Source organism: Equus asinus, chromosome 1 (genome assembly GCF_041296235.1).
Source record: "Equus asinus isolate D_3611 breed Donkey chromosome 1, EquAss-T2T_v2, whole genome shotgun sequence".
NCBI lineage: Eukaryota > Metazoa > Chordata > Mammalia > Perissodactyla > Equidae > Equus > Equus asinus.
Window position 1 is genome coordinate 166,004,383 of NC_091790.1, and position 17,563 is coordinate 166,021,945.

A 17,563-nucleotide genomic window follows, 5' to 3' on the forward strand; every position below is an offset into this window, starting at 1 on the left:
AGTGACGATGGCAGATTACATACACACAGGAGATATCCTTCATATTTGCACTGCTTCTCCTTATATAATAAATGTAAAGATAGGAGCTTCTTGTACTAAAGGGAAAAGAAACTTCAGAATGTCACAGGCAGAGGCTTGGGAAGTAAAGATATGAAGCCAAAGCAAGAGCAAAGTGTTCACACTTGACATGCAGTTAACATTCTTACTTGGAACAAAGTCATGGTCAAACATTAATTTAGAATCACTTGGCCTTAACTCAAGTGGTTCCTCTAAAGGTGCTTCTTAACGTTTGAAAATGAACACAAAGTAGATGTTATAGTTTGGCTACTGTCTATTCAGACCTGTGCACTGTTTTTAACTTCATCTTAGTCTTGCATCTGGCAGAGGAGCTCTGGCAGGGTGGACGAAGCATTAGCTGAGGGATCAGAGGGCTGGAGTTGAAGTCCTGGCTCCTCCGCTTGCTAACGAGGTCCTCACCTCTCTAGACTATACCCTGGTCCTTGAATGGGAATAAGACCCGCCTATCTCATATGGATGTGAGGAAATGAAATAGCAGGAGGGGGTGCTTTGCAAATTGCCAAGCATTAAAAATGTCAAATACAGAAGAACAAAGAACGGAAAGAGGGGCAGAAATAAAAAAAATCAGGAACGGAGAGAGAGAGGTTTCAGATGGGCTTCATAAGGACACTTAGGTTGTAAGTTGGCTTCACATGAAAGTTCAGAAGAAGCTGTGTCCAGTCTTCTGCGTGAAGAATGTGAACACATGTCAAACACTTTACTTACCTCGACCCTTTTCCCTCTTTCCTTCTCTATAAATTATAAGAATAACAAAACTGATCTCGTTCTTAGAAAAGGGCAAGGGAAAATTAATAGGCCAGTTTTAAGAAAAGATGAAGTAAACAAAACAGGCCTTGTGTTCAAGGTTCAGAACATCTTAAAAATGGAGATACGTGAAATTACACCACTGTTGCATGTGATATTTGACACAAAGTCCTATAAAAATGGAGGCCTGCTGCCTTTCAACCTTAGGCCTATATGTCAATAGTCACAAGAGCGGTACAAGACACTCTGAAGCGAAGCAGAGCCAAAGGGCGGGGGGAGGTGGCGCTCTCTCTCCCTCACAAGCTCTCCCTCCCTCCCACTCACACTACTTCAGTGTTCATGTTCCTTAAATTCTTGGTGGACCTCACTGTGGCTGTGTCAGAGCATCTTGCTACTCAAAGGCATCTATATAGGATATAGCTTCAAAGACAAAAAAATTTGTCACAAGTGTTAGAAAAGGTCCCAAACTCTTTAGCTACAAATCTTTAGAGGACTCATCAATAACTGGGCCACTCCCTGGTTTAGAGTCTTCTGCCAGCATCTGTCCCCATTTCCCACTCAGCCCAGCCCTGCTCAGCCTTCCTTAAGGAGCTGCTGAGACTTCAAAAACTGAACTGAGATCTTGTGAATGTCTTTTGTTGGCCTTCTGTAAAGAGCTCACAACACGGCCCAGCTGTGTGACAGGCTTTCACTCCAGAAATGGTAGGTCAGAGCCTTTGAGGAAATGGAGGTCAGGGCTAACTTACAAAATCGGGCGGGACTGGAAATCTTCCTGGTTCATCCTCTCAGACTGGCGGATTTTCAGGATCTCAGTGTAGCTCAGGTTCTGCAGTTTGCTTTTGAACTGGTCCAGGGAGCTAGGCTTGGTTGTAAGAGCTCTCATAACCTGCTCCTTCACCACCTGCATTACCTGTAGATTAAAGGAAGACCATAATTTTCCTGGGGGTTGACTTTGCCCATCCTGAAAAGTCTCTCAGAGTTATCGGCTCCCTACCTCCCTGATTCCCTTTGCTTGCCCTCTCAGCCCAAATCTTGAGCTTTCTTTTCCAAAGAGTAAACTACCATTACGCACACCTTCCATTTTCTCTTCTACCATTGGAACCACAAGGAGGGAGATGGATTGACTAACTTCGAATTGGGGGGCGGGGAGGCTTGGGGTGGGAGGAGTGCTCCATTTGCTCCATATATTATACGACTGCTGCTGAACCAACACTGTAAACAATGCAAATTCGAGAACAGAAGTCCAAGCAACAGCTAGAAGTCTGCATAATCATTATTTTTTCCAGGAGAAAATAGCTGAGACACAATTAACTGTGGAAGTTTGGTTGGAATCAGTTCAAATAAACGTGAAATGATACCCAGACCCACCGCTTCCAGAATGGTTTCCCCATGTAGTTAAGGCCTGAGTGTTCATACAATGATGCATTTGGAAATGTCCATGTGGTATTGCCTCTTTGAGCCAGGCACTAAAAAAGAGGCCTATTAAATTAGAACAGCCGTATCCCACTGGAAGCCTCAAGAAAAAAGAATATGGTAATGTGCTGCCTCAGGACAGGTCCAGCCCACAAGGAGGCAATTAACTATTGCCTTTATTAATGTGGATTCATCTTCATCAGAACACATAAAGCAGGAAAAGATCAGAAAACACAGAGGCATCCAAGAGACTTGCAGTAATCTTGGGGCTTCTTTTTTCATCCTCCACTACAGATGAGAACAACAATTATTGCCGTTGATAAGGTATCTACCATGTGCCAGATACTACGGTAGGCATTTTATATATGTTCTCTCTCTTAACCCACTTAATCTATGAGGCAGATATTATCGTTATTTCATTAACATACGAAGAAATTGAGGCTTTGAAAGCTTAAATGACTAGTTCAAAATCATTGGTAGGTAGCTGAGGTTGGGCTTTGGTAGGTGGCTGAGCTGGGCTTTGAACCTAGGATTGTACACACACTACTATACCGCCATCCAGGCCACCATCTTGGTGTTGCTTAGTAACTTAAAAATAAGAGAAAATCACAAATGCACCTCAACTATATGCTAGATTCTGTGCCAGGCACTTGGCTGTTCATCACCCCACTTAATCTTCCCTCCAATATAATAGAGTAGGTGTTATTACCACTATTTTAAAGATAAGGAAATTGAGACTGAGAAGGACTGGGGACTTATTTAAGGTCACACATATCTAGCTAAATTCTAAGATACCAAGTAGCCCAGGATGGTGGAGACAGCATACACTAGATGTTGAATAGCCCTGGGGTACTGCTTACCCTTTACCACTATAAATATGATCCCAATATACACCTCACGGCTTCTAATCAGTTGTTTGTTCAATAATTCATACATGGCAGGTACTAAGTAACTGCTCACTGACTAGTCCCAACAAAATTCCATTTTCATGAAATGTTATTGTAATAGAAGCAACAATTTTACACTATGGAAAAAACTGTGGCAAACCAGAACTTCCAAATCTGCCTGACTGCTAGGTGATGGGAAAATCTCACTGCCTCAGGAAATATTAGGCAGCTGAATTATCTTCCAAACACTTGATAGCTCCTTGCACTTGCTGAGCTTTGTTTAATGCTGCTGCCCCTCTCTGATGGTGCAGGTTGCTAAGCAATCTGCTCATCTTTCTCTAAGTGTACCTCTCTCCTAGAGCTGTCCTATCCACATAAGGACCTGTCTAGTGATCGGTAGGGGTCTAGAGGCCATTGGGAGGCAGAACAAGAAAGCAAATCCTCCTTGGCAGCAAAATTAAACTGGCCTCAGGAAGACCAGAGTGGTGCCCATCAGGCCTAAAGGGAACTCACAGTCCCATGAGTCCCCTAACTCAGGGATGCCAGGTGTCCTCACTCTTTAGTCATCTGCAGACCCACTGCTTTCTGTGCCTCCATGCTCCGAGGGATCCCATGTCAACCATATTTTCTCTCAGCCAACTGAAAGTGGCTGAACTGAAGGTGAGATGAGTCATAGGTGGCTGGAAGAAAGACAAACCTATTTTTAAGTGATATCAACCCTCATTTTTCCTTTATTCTTCTGACTTTTATGACTCCACGTCCAGAGTAAGAATATCTTCTACTGGGTAACATATTTGCATTTTTGTAGGGGCTTTCTGGGAGATAATATCTCAGCACAAAAAAAGAATCTAATGGCAGGTATCTCAGGAATCTATAGAAGAAAACTTGGAGGATGACAGATCTATATCATTCACGCATGGATCTGCTTTATCCAGTGGGCACCACTGTTTTCAGAGGATATGTGTGCCATGCCTGCTCTGTGAAGAAGTGGTTGCTGGTGACAGCAGTCGTATAAAGGCACAAAGGCAACTGTCCTCCAGAAGTCTGACTCATGGAAGTTTCTGGGGCCATGGCTGGTTGATCCCTACAGTCCAGCACAACTGGTTATTAGCTTACCATAAATCAGACTGTATTGATAGAAATTATTAAGAAAAATTTGCTTGAGAAGCATTATTTGTAAAGTAAACACAACAAACATTATTGAGTATTTACCACATGTCTATACTGGGTGAAGCACTAGGAATTCAAAGATGAATAAAGTATGGCCCCTGCCTTCTGTGAAGTAATGGTTTAATAAGAGAGCTAGACATGGGCAAAGATCATTACAATATTAAGTGTAGACGTGACAGAGAAGATGGCCTGATGGACTTTTTTGGCACGTGGGGAGGCATTTCAGAGAAGAAGACATCATATAGGTTTTGCAAGAGGAACAGGTGTTCAATGGTGTGGAAATAGATGAATAATCTGGACACTATCACACATTAGCCACTTTGAATCTGGGCTGCATCTGAATTGGAACCAGTTACATAAGCATCGTTTCATGTCCCCAGTATAACGGCATAAAAAAATAAAATTCCAGTTGACCTTCCACTTGATCTGCTTCTTTTTTCACTCAGGCAAAATGCTAAATTTGGGATGCTTGACAAATTTTGAAATTGTGACCATCTTATATCACGTGGTATCAATGGTGGTTAAATTTGGTCAAGGCTGAATTACAATGCTTTGCTGTTTCATGTGAGGGGCACCACAGGAGCTGCCTTGTTCCCCATTTAGAGAAACTCAGAGTTGAGCCAAGGAGATAATTATCACCTCCCAATGTTATTTGACCTTCTGGTGGGAGGTAGGACATGTAAGAGAGACAAAGATACAGTGATTAGAATGCCAAAAATGAAGAAGAGATTTTTAAATAGAATCTAAGTTAAAGCTGGGAGAGTTTTAGAGATGTCTCTATTTCCCTCATTTTATAGATGAAGAAACAGAAGCTCAGAGGGCCAGATGATTCCTCTACTTCATATGTTTCTTAAGGGGCTGTCACAGAGATGACAGTCACAAGACCACATCTGACTAGACACAATGATCACAATAGGAAGTGGGCATGTGACCTAAACTGACCAATCAGCATCTTCCCCCAGACTTTTCTCACTTGACTTGAGGCAGAGCTGACATACGCTCTTTCCCCCTCAAATTGAGAACTTTAAGACTATCCCATCCCTTAATATGCAGGAGAGTGGAAGATAATGAGACTGATGCCAATACAATCAGACAGAAAAAAGACAGACGTGTGTGTGTATGAGAGAGTGTTAATGGTTAAGCCATAAAGTCAGTCCAATCCTGAGATTTGGTGGTTTGGTTACATGAATCTTTTTTTTCCTTAAGGTAGTTTGAATGGAATTCTTGTCACTTGCAACCAAAGACCCCCAAAAATATATACAATGAAGTCAAAGAAGAGTCCCAGTTTGTGGGGCCAAGGTTGCCTGGATTGGGTAGATGTAGGACAAGAAAGCTGTATAGAAACAACGAAGCTCCTTCAACAAGAAATAACTTTAAAAATCATCTTCATTTGTATGCTCATAGTTGTACCTTTGCATGGAAATAATAATAATCCTTTACGTAATATGGGAAATGCTTCAGCTCCTACTTATATCTTACACTAAAAATCCACTCAGAGTTTCATTCCTCTAGCTTAAGACTGATCCCTAATAGATGTAAGAATCCATCAGTGGAATAATCCTTAAATTCCCAGCAATCACTTATACTTCAGTTTGAAGAAAATACAGACCAATTCCTAAGAGTAGGTTGATGGGATAAGGGGGAAGAGGCCAAGAGAGCACCTGGCCTTAAGGAAAGGGATGCAAGTGGTGGGTACACAGCACTGAACAGAGGTTGGTGGAGCCAAAGACTGGCTTCACCTTTTCACTTCACAGTTTTGCTTGGTACTGGCCCCAGGAAGTTCTATAGTCAGTCTGTGTGCCAAGGAAAATGACCCCAGTGAAAGATGTCATTGATTTTTTAAGAAGACAAAATACTTAATAAATCAAATACTCTTCTATTCCTTTGCAAAGTAGCTTCTACAAGAGCTACAATTAATGGTGTTAAGACTCTGTTAATACTCTACATGTGCAATTTAAATCAGGATACTCAACCACCATCCTTAACTCTGTCCTCTGGAAAATATCAGACCTTTTATCATTCTTTGAAAATCCCACAAATGGTGTTGCAGAGGCATCAGCAAATCAATGGACTCAAAACTTCTTAATTACAGCATATGCTTTGCCACAGACATCAAAGAAAACATGTTGTTAGAGTCTGCACTCACTGTTGATATTGACTGATTATTTAATCAAGATCTGAACTGTGCCTGTGGTGTATTTCTGGAGTTCTTAGTACATGTTCTCTGTAATAATGTCACATGTCACAAAAGAACTGGGAGTCTCACAAGATACTTTCACTTCAAATGGAGAAAACCTTTTGGCTCCTTATAAGACTGGCTTAAAGGTGTCAGTGCTGAGGATCTCTGAATAGAATCAAGCATGCTGGTTGTCTGTGCTCCTGGTTTCCTTGTTGTTAATTGAAATGTGCTCCTGTATTTTATCCCAAGATCTACTGAGCCTTGGTGTGCTCCTAGTCTAATCACCTCTTTGACCCAGCCTTTATACCCACAACCTTTATCCGGCATCATTCATCTACTCATTCAGCAACTGGTTTTCAAGCACCCACAGTATGTGAGGCACTGTGAGTGAGACATTTGAGGCCTTGTGCTGAAGGAGCTCCTGGTCTGGGAAAGCGGGTAAGACACATGTGTACCCTTGCCTCCCCCAAGGGGGGAAGTGATGTCACAGTGGACAAGGGCAAGACATTCATTCTCCAAATGCTTACTGAGCCCCTCTCAAGTGCCAGCAGGCTGAGGGCACGGCACCAGGACTTCGGCTGGGGCTTGAGGAGAGGCCAGATGTGGACATGATGAGGTGCAGGGGAGGAGCGATTCTTGATGGAGGAAACAGTGTGAGCCAAGGCTTGGAGGAAGAAGAGTACAGCCCTGGGTGGGGAAGAGTATATGGTGGTTTCATTTAGTTGGGGAAATGAGGTGGAGCTGAGACATAGGGTTGAAAATCAGGCAGAACTACATGGTGGGTTGTTTTGCTTGCTTAGATGGAAAATTTGGAATTTTTCTTGAAACTAATGATAAGTCAATGATAAGAGAATGTAGGGGTATGTACTGGAATTCAAAAATATAAAGCATGTTGGGACACATAGAAAGAAGTCATTACTCCTGCTCCGGTTAGGGTAAAGAGGGATGTCAGAGAAGTCTGCGTGGTTGAGACAAAACTGTGCTGGAACTTGAAGGATGAATGAGAGTTACTGAGGTGAAGAAGAGGGGAAGGGAATCCAGGCACAGGGAGCAGCAAGAGCAAAGGCAGGAGGTAGGTAGTGCTTGCCTCAGACATTGGAGACATATGCTTTTGGAGTCCATGTTAGCAGCGTTCAGCAAAGGGATGGGTATGCATGATTTTGAAGCCAGGCTGTGACCTTTCTCAAGATAGTCAATCTCTCCCAGACTCATTTTTATCATCTGTAAACCAGGACTACTAATCATTTAAAATTCATCAGGTTGTTGTTAACTAGATAAAGCCTGATACTCTTTATGGTGCATTGTGGATATTTGGCAAATGTGCATTGCCCTTCCTGAGCCTTAGTCTGCTCACTGTGAAGTGGAAGCAATAGTACAGAGTTCACAGGGATGTTGTGAAATCTAAACATGGCATTACATGTAAAGTACCTGATACATTGGCTGGAACATACTAGACACACAACAAATGTGAGTTCCCTTACTGTCCAAGAATGAAATGACTTATGTCAGAGGTTTCTTCTATGAAAATATCCTTGACAGGATATTCCCAGACCACATCTGTATCACCTGGGTACTTGCTAGAAATTCAACTTCTCAGGCTCACCCCAGACCTACCGAATCAGAAACTCTAGGAGTGGTACCCAGCGGTCAGTGGTTCCACATCCCCTCCAGGTGATTCTGCTGCACACTCAAGTGTGTCAGCAAACATCCAGAACCACTTCTGAGCCTTCAGTACGGCATCTAGAGCGATTCTTGTCATATCATCAGAAAGTGGTTGTTAGTTATTGTCATACATTTCACCCCGTCTGGACTGTAAATCCCTGTAGGGCAGGACCTGTTTCTTATATGTATTGTGACCCATAGTACTTAACACAGTATCTTCCAGACGGCAATGATGATTGATATGTTCTATGCCAAGACTCTTAGGCTCCTACCTTTCATCTGTAGACTTAAAAAAATACATTCTTAACAGAATAATAAGACTGTTAACATGGTTTCCAAAATGTACTTTTACAAAGACTAAAGAATAAAGTCTATGGCTTTGAGATGGTGTCTTAGGGTTCCAGAGGTCATTTTGTGAATCCTTCCAAGGCTGAGCTGGAAGGGGCTCATGGGCAGCCATCCCAAGGGTTTCAGGAGAAGCCACAGCAGCAAACGCTACTAGGCATTGCCACTAAAGAGGGGTCGGCAGTTACAGAAAGGTACAATTTACCCAATCAGTGCTGCCCCATTAAATGGATTTATCCTCATAATGAAGAGAAAAGGCTGTCTCGGGGAAGACAGATGCCAATACAGTCCAGCTTTGAAATGACTCACGGGGAAGAGTTTTCATTGCTGAGCTCAGGACTGGACCATTTTCCTTCCCAGAAGTGTTCTTACACACACACACAAAATGCCTGAAGGTTCACAAGAACCAAAAATTTAGAGGGATTCTGCCTGGAGAAGGGTTTAGGGGAAGGAAGACCCCAAGTGCTCACGTGTAGGCAAGGTAGCTTCCTGGAAACCAGGGATCGCTTTGGGGGCTACTCTTCAAGGTTAGAATGTGGGGAGAAGTGGCCTTGCCCAGAAAAAGTACAAGAAGCTAGGGTAAAAACTGGTGACTTACCTGGCAGGCACAATTATTGACCCAGATGCAGGCTGTTGATTCCACCCCCGCCTCCCTCCAGAGGCCTTTAAAATTAGGACAGCTTCTGGAAACTAAAAATGGTTTTACTTTGTAGTCTTGCTGCAGCTGGGGAGTGGACTGCTAGTCTATGCAAACGAGAATTTTTGCTGAGTGGTGTTAGGTGTATTAAATAAAGGAGAGAGAAAAACAGAAGTGATCTCTGGGCCCAAGGAGCAGCACTGAAGTTTTCTGTATTTATTTTGGGGAGGTGTGGCATCGAGCAGAGGTTGGCAAACTTCTGTTAAGGGTCAGATAGTAAATATTTTATGCTTTGTGGCCTTGGAGTGTCTGGTGTAACTACTCAGCTCTGCTGTGGTAGGGGACAAGTGGCCACAGACGCTAAGTAAATGAATGAGCTTGGTTGTGTTCCAATAAAACTTGATTTACAAAAACAGGTGGTAGGCTGGCTTTGGCCTGCTGCTGGTGGTTTGCCAACACCTGGTATAGAGGCAAAGCACCTGGCTTTAGAGACAGGCAGTGCTCATTTAAAAGTCTGGCTCCATAGCCCAGTGGCATAGCAGTTAAGTTTGCACGCTCCACTTCAGAGGCCTGGGGTACGCCAGTTTAGATCCTGGGTGCGGACCTATGCACTGTTTATCAGGCCGTGCTGTGGCAGGTGTCCCACATATAAAATAGAGGAAGATGGGCACAGATGTAGCTCAGGGCCAGTCTTCCTCAGCAAAAAGAGGAGGATTGACCGCGGATGTTAGCTCAGGACTAAACTTCCTCAGAGAAAAAAAAGTCTTTCTCCATCACTCACTTAGCTGCGAGAATCGCTCAGCTTCTCTGTTCCCTTATTTATGAAGTGGAGGTGATAATCTTTAGTCAGGATTGGGAGATGCAGAGTGTTACCCCAATACATTATACTCGTCATTATGAGGTTTCCTGTGAATCACAGTCCTAAAGAGAGCTTATCCAAAGAAAAGAACCTCGCTTGCAGCATGCAAACACCCTCATGATGATGTGTGTGGGGTGTTTATAACACGTGCAGGGCAGTTCCAGATTATATTTAGGTTGCATTGAACACAACTGATTCCAACAGATTAGAGTTTTTTTTTTTTTAAAGTGTTCTCAACTTTCCCCATGAACGGTTTCAGGGCCTTGAAGATACTCCTGTCACACCTCCCGCTGGGGTTTGACCAGTGCAGTCCCCTGGCATGGGCCTGGCTCTCCAGGGTCCTGTGGGGTCAGGTTTAATGTAAATGAACAGAAACTGTTCTGAAATCATAGAAGGTCAGCCCAGCCGGTGTGTAACCTCCAGCGCCTCTCGATTTCATCATGTGTCCTCAATTATAACAGATGAATTTGAGACATTTTGTTTATTAATAAATGCTAAAAAGCTCCTCTGCATTTCACAAAGGACACAGTCTCATCTTGGCATACAGTAATAACAAGAATCAGCCAGCCATGTAACCTCTCCCTGCTCTGCTTCTCCAGTGTCTCTATCAGTCCCCTGAGCTCTGAGCTCCTGTGGGCATCTGTCTGAGGGGGTGATGATGACAGTGCTGTGTGTGACACGGGCAGTGAGGTCACTGTCACCATGCCTCTCTAAGATGGCATTTCTTAATGCAGCAAATGCTAGGCTTGTTGTGCATCACATCGAAAGCCAAGATATGTACCCAAGAGCTGAGAAAAAACAGTGCACTGCAGACTGAAGCTTTCCATTGACTGACTCCCCCCAAGTTAGAGTCCGAATGCCAACTGCTGACAGTCAAGGCCTAATATATCTGTATTGTGACCGTAATGTAACTCTGAGTTCTATTACATCTTTGGTGAGTGATGGGAAACTATATAGCAATGATCAAAATAATGGAACTACGCGGGCTTGGGGACCTGAGTGTTCATGAAAGTCGGGAATTTTGCTCCGAGGATTACAGTTTTCAGGAGTGGCGTGAGGATGACTCATCTCTTGAATATCTGTCCCTTCTGTCTACTTCACGTCATTCTCACCGACTCCTTCCTGGACCCTTGCCCCATTACCTGTCCTGGTTTACCCAAAAGCCTCTGACTTCAACTCTGCGCACTCCAGCTCCTCCTCACAGAGGCTAGATTATTTCTAAAATGCAAATCTGATCGCATCATTCGCCTGCTGAAAACCTGCAGTGGTCCAGCACTGCTGGGCGGGTGAAGACCAGCCCATCTAGTGTGACCACGTGGGCCCTCAAGGTTGCCTTCAGCCTCCTCCTCTAGCAGATGCCTCCTCCTTGGCCCCACCCCTTGCACCCCACAATCTAGCTACACTGAGATCCTTTCAATGCCTTGAACTTCACCCTTGTGTCTTCAGTTGTGCTCTTCCTTCCATCTGTGACTCACATGCTCCTTCTAATACCTGCTCATTCTTCAAGTCTAGAAGTCTTTCCCTGACCTCCTGCCCTCCCTGCAAAGTTGGGGTTAGTGCCACCTATTTTGCCATCATAAGACTGTACCATAATGTCATGAACTATGTCCTCCCTATGTACTATTGTACATCCAGAGTCTGCACAATCCAATCAAGTAGTAGTTCTTGAGAAAATATCTGTTTTATTTATGACTAATGGACTCATCAAATGATTGAAAGAAAGAAAGAGCCTCAAAAATCAGTAATTCTCAACCCTCAGTCTATAACAAAACTTAAAATGAACCTTTTCCGGGCCTACCCAGAGATGCTGATCATTTGGTCTGGAATGGGTTTCAGACACTGATCATGTTGTATGAAGCCCCCCAGGGGATGCTAATGTGCAGCTGGTTGAGGGCTACTGGTCCAAATGAGGAGGCATAAAAAGGTAGGAAGGAGTGATGACTGCTGCCATTCCAGGGAAAAGAGGAAAGAGACATGCTTCCTTCCCTCAAAATGCTCAATGCAACTTACAGATGAAGAATCGAGACCTCAGCTTGTTATTGCCCTCAGTTCCCCCAAGGCTTGGTCTTCAGGTACAAGATTCAATGTGGACAGGATGAGGGCTCTCATCTGGGACAGTCAGGAGACCATGTCAGCTCTGAGCATGCTTTCTGCTCAGAAGCCACCTCTACGTTGGGGCCAGACCACTTTCCCTGGGTTGCTTCTCACCAAGGCAGGCGCAGACACTGTGGCGTTGGCATCTGCCTACTTGGAACAGGTGTGGCTTAGGGACCCACTTTAGCAAAGGCAGCCACCATCTTCTCAGTGAATCCACAATTCCTTGGGCATCAATCAGCATCACTGTTCCCAGACACAGGGCAGCAGCCTGTGTGCCAACCCTGAGCAGGCAAGCCTCTGGCTGGCAGTGTCCAGACGGCCTGAGCAACCCGACAGAGGACTATTATTATAGAGAACATGAAAGGTGACTTTTCAAACTTATCCTGAGAGCAAAGCAGATGGCACTGGAGCAGTTAGAAAGGAGCTAGTTGCTCAGCACGGCTGTTCCCTTGCTCAGAACTTGCCTTGGTTTTTAGCCGCTAATAAAATAGGAATTGGATGGCAGGGGGTAGTGATGCTCAGGCAGCTTCAAGCATACTGAAAATCTGATCATAATCCAAATTGAGAGCTTTGAGGGCCTTGGTGTCAGCCCTCCAAGTAACTCGTTATACAATGCCTGACCACGCGGTTCTGCACAGGCGCTAACTGGGTGATTTCACTTTCCAAACACTAAGATACAAGGCACTAACAGGTGCCCTGCTTCTCACAAGAAGGCATTTTTATTTAAGGTTTCAGGCATCTTTATAGCCAGTAAATAAAAAAATAAATAAACCTTTCAAATAGCACTTCCTCTTAAAATCAGTTAGTGCTGGGTTTGTCGAAGAACAATGGATGTGGAAGAAACATCCTTCTCACTTTCTTCAGCATCCTCAGGTAGTCAGTCCAAAAGAGGAGACAGAAAAGGCGAGGTCTGGGATCACTGCCTTCTCTCTGCAGCCTGCCCTTGAGGGGAGACAGATCAAGAGGCAAACAGCTATGTGACCAAGCTTCCTTTCCCCACTGAAACAGGGAGCCAAATTAATACAGCAATCAGGCTAGATTTGCTGGTTAGCTAATTGATGGCCCTGGTCGACAGCAGGAAGCTATTTTCGCTAGTGTCTGACGGAGTCGGCCTCAGGCAAGCAAAGTCCAAGCAAATCACATTAGTGGGTGGCATTTAATCCACAGCTTTGAATAAATAACATGTCAGGCAAGTCAGTCAAAATATGTGACCATGTGTGGTGAGAGAGGCGGAAACATACAGGGTTAGTTTTCTTGCAAAGAAGGTTGAAAAACTCTTTTCCAGTAAGGATGGGGGAAAATGGTTACAAACTTTTAATAATTATGCTGCTGTTGGTTTTCTAATGCTGGTCTACCATACTTAGCCTTACTTCGCCAAGCATGGGTGTTGAAAGCAAAGTCTTTCACAAATCTTCTGAAAGTTACAAAGAATGACCTTCCCAAAGGCAAGTCTCCCACACTGTAGTTGCTATGGAGGTGCTGCTCTCTTGCAGCTACGGCTGCCATGGCTGACCATGGAGTAGGTGGGGATGGGGGTGGACTGACTCTCCTGGGACCTCCCCAAAAGCAGGGGAGAAATCTTATTGAAGAAGTAACTGAGCCTGAAAGGATTTTTCTTTTTTAAGGTACACATTCATAATGCCAAATATACAGTGCTGAATGATGAGCAATTCTCTATGGTTTTTGTTAATGGATAAATGGCATCCAGGTATTCCTTTAAACATTATGAGCTGTTTTACCAACAGATTTGAGATCTATTCACTACCCTTCTTCACTCACTCATTGGTAAGGCGTGAAAAAAAGGAGTAAATGGTAACCATCTGCTCATGTGTTGATCTCTCCCAGTGTATTTCACCCTCTATGGATGGCGGGATTTTACCCAATTCGTCTCTATGTGTCCAGCATTTAATGTCAGTTTCATAAATACTTATAGAGTGAATGAATGAGCTAAAAGGAAAATGGACAGAAAAAATATCAGTGGGCATAGATAAATCAGCCTCAAACTACTCTAAAATTAGTCACTATTAAGAAATAAATGAAATGTCTACTGTCTCACATGGAGAGTGATAACTGAAGCCCCACGCATTTAAATCTACCAGCATGTTTTGCCTAAACTGTTAAATAGTAACAAATGAAATGGGACAATGTGACCCTCTGGAAGGGAGATTAAATGAACTTTTCATAGGCAGCCTGCTGAGGCAAGACCACAGGGGATACTGGGCTGGAGAAGCCAGGTCTGGTTCCCATAAGCCAGCTCTGCCGCCAGGCAAGGCTGCTGAACTCAGAGGAAATCGGAACCACTGCTTCAGCAGGTCACTCCGGAAGGACAGTGCCACCAAAATAAAAGTGTTGGTGGATGTTCCTCAGCAGACAGACTGGGCAGGGGAGATGGCCACACAGTGGGATGTGAAATTTAGCAGAGCCCCCTACTCTAAACTCTGTGATATATACATGGAAGGAATGCCTTGCCGCCCTTCTCTGAATACTTTCCCCTTTTCAGTGCTCATCAGCCTAACAGTGTGATATTTTAAATAGGCCATTCTTTGTGGAGAAATTTAAGACACCATGATATGCATTTTAATTTCCAAATAAATTCAGCTGAATCATCAATAGAATATCTTAAGAGTAAATATGTTTTGAGCTGGCCCCGTGGCCAAGTGGTTAAGTTCACGCGCTCCGCTGCAGGCGGCCCAGTTTTTCGTTGGTTCGAACCCTGGGCACGGACATGGCACTGCTCATCAAACCACGCTGAGGCAGCGTCCCACATGCCACAACTAGAAGGACCCACAACAAAGAATATACAACTATGTACTGGGGGGCATTGGGGAGAAAAAGGAAAAAGTAAAATCTTTAACAAAAAAAGAGTAAATATGTTTTGACTTTCTAAATTTTATCTAATAAGTTGTCAATTCCTTGTATTGCATTAAAAGCTTTGGAAGTATATATCAAGTCCTGTATTAGCTCAGCTAATGTTTATTAGGCATTTACTACGTGCTAATCGCTGGGTGAGGTGGGGGCAACATGCAGAACCAGATCCACTGCTCACCCTTATGAAACTCAAAGGCAGTTAGGAGCAAGCATGTGTGTAAACGAATAATAACAGAGGCCCTCAATCAGTGCTAGTAGGGGTACAGGCTATCAATATAATCTAGGGGCAGGGAAAAGAAAGTGATTATTAAGCACATCACTAGTTTTTGCACAAATATATTTATAAATATATTTTTATTCTTACCCCATTGCTTCAACAATTGTACTTCTCAGAGTGTACTGAAATTATATATTCAGTACTGGTCTCCAAGTAGCACCTTGAACCCCTTGAAGGAAGAGACTATATCTCATTTGTCTTTTTATTACTAATGGATTTTAAGATCGCTCATACCTAGAAATTTCCCCTCAGTCCAGTAAACCGAAGGTCAACCAGACTGTGTTTCTGCGTTACATGTTAAAAAAATGATTTCTGGCGAGTCTTTGTAAAGGCTGGGGTCGAATCCTTGTGAGAGTTTTAAGCTGAGGGAAAGAGGGTTTATAACAGTAGCAATGATAGATTAACTCTGGTTAACACACTGCTATACTAACGTCCTGCTGTATTTCTCCCAGATGGCTGTAAATTGGGACACCTCATAAATCCCCAGGCCTTTTCTTTTCCATGGCCGGTTATTATAGCATCCCAGGTCAGAAAAGCACTTTCCAAACTAAAGTAATTGCAAGCCATTTGTTATCTTTAAAGGAGAAGCTGTCAACCACCACAGTCACAAAGCTCAGACAATTAAAATAGCCCAGAGTGCTCTGATTCTGCAAAAGCCCAACAGTAGTGGTGCTTTGCAGCCAGTGCACCCAAAGAAGATCTGAAATGGGTCTTGTGTTTTTCCACTCAATACCACCACCTCCTTTCTGCTCATTCACTATACCTCTTACAGCTGGATGAAAGCAGCTGTTCCCATAGTTTCCAGAAATCCACTTGGGTCTGCCATGCTTTCACCTGAATGTGGTCCCTTTCCTTACTGATGGGTCCTTTGGAGAAAACAACATAGATGGCAATTATGTAACATATGTACTATCATTCGTCTCTCCCCTGTCAATGGCAGACATCACTAATCTATCATGGCACTTTTTTCTGCTGAACCAGGATTTTGCCTGCAGGCAGCCACTACCAATCAATTGAATTTGGCATTCACAATGGCACCCATCCTCATCGCCGACGGAAGCGATGTTGGTGAGCAATAGTTAAACTTACCTAACACATTCGACGATTCACTAACTTTGGATTAGATTTTCTTAAAAGTTCCAATGCTCCAAATTTCTTTTAGGATTAGCCCAAGTCCTTTGAGGGCCTGAACTAATATTCCATCTTAAGTGCTGGTGAAAGTTGTTCAGTCCGATGAAGTAGAAACAGTATTTCTACTTCACTCACCATCTTGGTGATTGAAGCTAATATTAACACCTCTGGAAATGGTGTACTGTCCATGGTGAGGACTTAGTCATGGGCCCTAGAACACTGCCAAACACTCAGGGAGGAGCTGACACATGTTTGTTGAATGGGTGAAGTAGCAGGCAGACACAGGTCTCCTAGGTCAAATTATACACCTTCTGATGTTGAATACAATCACTTTTTTCCTTCATTTCAAATTTCAATGACTTTATAACTCTGGACAAAAATTTTTTGACTATAGCCAATGTTTAAGGATCTTTCTTAGAATTATAATTTAGGTGAAATTAACAGAATTTTTTAGAAGTAATGTTTATTTCTATAACAAAAATGTTCTTGCTACTTGCTTATTAAAAACAGATGAAATGATTTCCAAAAGAATATAATTTGTGTTAGAGTTCAGTTATATTGAAGAGGGAATGTTCTGTTAAGTTTTGTTATTTAAAAAAGAAGTGTGAAAGAAGGGGAAAAAGGCACATATCATGTAAAGTGATACAACCAAAGCAAGCTTCAGAAAAAAAATGTGAAACTACATTATGACAGTTCTCAATTTCTTACTTAAAAAACGTGTACATGTTATGTTGAACCTCACCATGCATGGCATTCATTAATCAGAAATATATTTTTAAACTGAAAACAAATTTAATATCCACCCTTTCTCTCATCTAATCAGGCATAGTCATAAGAGTCAAATGAGAAAGGTGCTCATAAACCACCGTTTATCTGGCGACGGAATGTTGACTCTTAGCATTTACTGGGTGTTTACTAAGTGGAGGTCCAGTGCTCTTAGCTTTAATCTTATTATCTTTAATCTCATTATATTTTCATAATAATCCTACCAAATAGGGACTCTCCATTTCTTTCAACTCTAGAAACCACGACTCAGAATTTATACTGGTAAATGACAGGAGATAGACTTGAATCCAAGTTCTGTAATTAGAAAGCCTATGATTTAAATTATTACAATGGAAATACCAAGCACAATTGATTTCAGAATATGAAAGTTGAATGGAAAGATGTTTGTAACTGTACCCTACCGTTAATGAATGCTACCGCATTAAGTTGG

The 17,563-nt window shown here is 42.9% G+C and overlaps 1 protein-coding gene across 5 annotated transcripts in view; it reads right to left on the reverse strand.

Moving 5' to 3' along the window:
- Positions 1–17,563, reverse strand: part of ELMO1 (engulfment and cell motility 1) — a 521,525-nt gene that overhangs the window by 39,812 nt on the left and 464,150 nt on the right. For all 5 annotated transcript variants that reach the window (XM_014840709.3, XM_014840711.3, XM_014840712.3 and 2 more), the window contains one exon: positions 1,569–1,732. In XM_014840709.3, the coding sequence (XP_014696195.1) occupies positions 1,569–1,732 (164 nt within the window). The remainder of the gene's footprint in view (positions 1–1,568; positions 1,733–17,563) is intronic.